General features: G+C 56.4%; 1 protein-coding gene across 1 annotated transcript; it reads left to right on the forward strand.

Moving 5' to 3' along the window:
- Positions 1 to 541: 541 nt before the first annotated feature.
- On the forward strand, positions 542 to 871 carry GUITHDRAFT_49352 (hypothetical protein; the record flags this gene model as incomplete). The annotated part of the gene is made up of 1 exon (XM_005838886.1): positions 542 to 871. A coding segment is annotated over one exon (330 nt), but the record flags the coding sequence as incomplete, so codon positions are not given.

An 871-nucleotide genomic window follows, 5' to 3' on the forward strand; every position in this document is an offset into this window, starting at 1 on the left:
GATCATGGAGAAAAACTTCATGTGGTTTGTGGTGATCATGCAAGTCCAGATGGCATGCGCTCCAATGTATCCCTGGGGGCAGGTGTCTCTATGGAGCATCTCGCAAGTTGAGTGGCTCCTTGCATGCTTCGGGGTGCTGATGCAGTTCAGATTCATCCACACAGCAACTTGGATCTTGTCTTGCTTCACCATCACGGGGATGATCGCCCTATTCGGGGGATCAGACTGTGTACTGACGATGGAGAAGCTGCCGACAGCCGTTGGCATCGGGGTGGTGTCAATGATCGTTTCATGGAGGAGGGAGCAAAGCTATCGGCTGCAGTTCCTCTCTGTTTCAAGGAGTAAGTTCTACAGGAAGCATTTCGAGTCTATCCTCAAGCACATGCTGCCCTCAGCAGCCGCTGAGTTCCTGCTGGGGAGGACGTGCGAGAACGTGACTTCCAAGAAGAACCTGGAGTCGAACGAGTTCGGCAACTACCACGAAAGCACGAGCGTGCTGTTCGTGCGAGTGAACATCGAGGACTCGGGGCTGAAGGCGGAGGAGATGGTCAAAGATCTCAACTCCTTCTTCCGCGCCATGGACTCTGAGGTCCATCGGCACAGGAACGCGTTCAAGGTGGAGACGATAGGGGCAGAGTACATGGTGGCGTCCGGTGTGCCCGACAAGTGCTCGCGGCATGCTCAGGTGCTGGCCCGCCTGTCCCTATCACTGCAGCGATGCGTAAAGGGGATGACCTGGTCATCTGGCAAGGAGGTGAGACTGAGGATGGGGATCCATAGCGGCTGCTGCTTCGCGGGGATCGCAGGCAGAGATACGCCGAGGTTCCGTCTGTTCGGGGACACGGTAAACACGGCCGCAAGGATGAAGAGC

This window comes from Guillardia theta (assembly GCF_000315625.1).
Source record: "Guillardia theta CCMP2712 unplaced genomic scaffold GUITHscaffold_10, whole genome shotgun sequence".
NCBI classification, from domain to species: Eukaryota; class Cryptophyceae; order Pyrenomonadales; family Geminigeraceae; genus Guillardia; species Guillardia theta.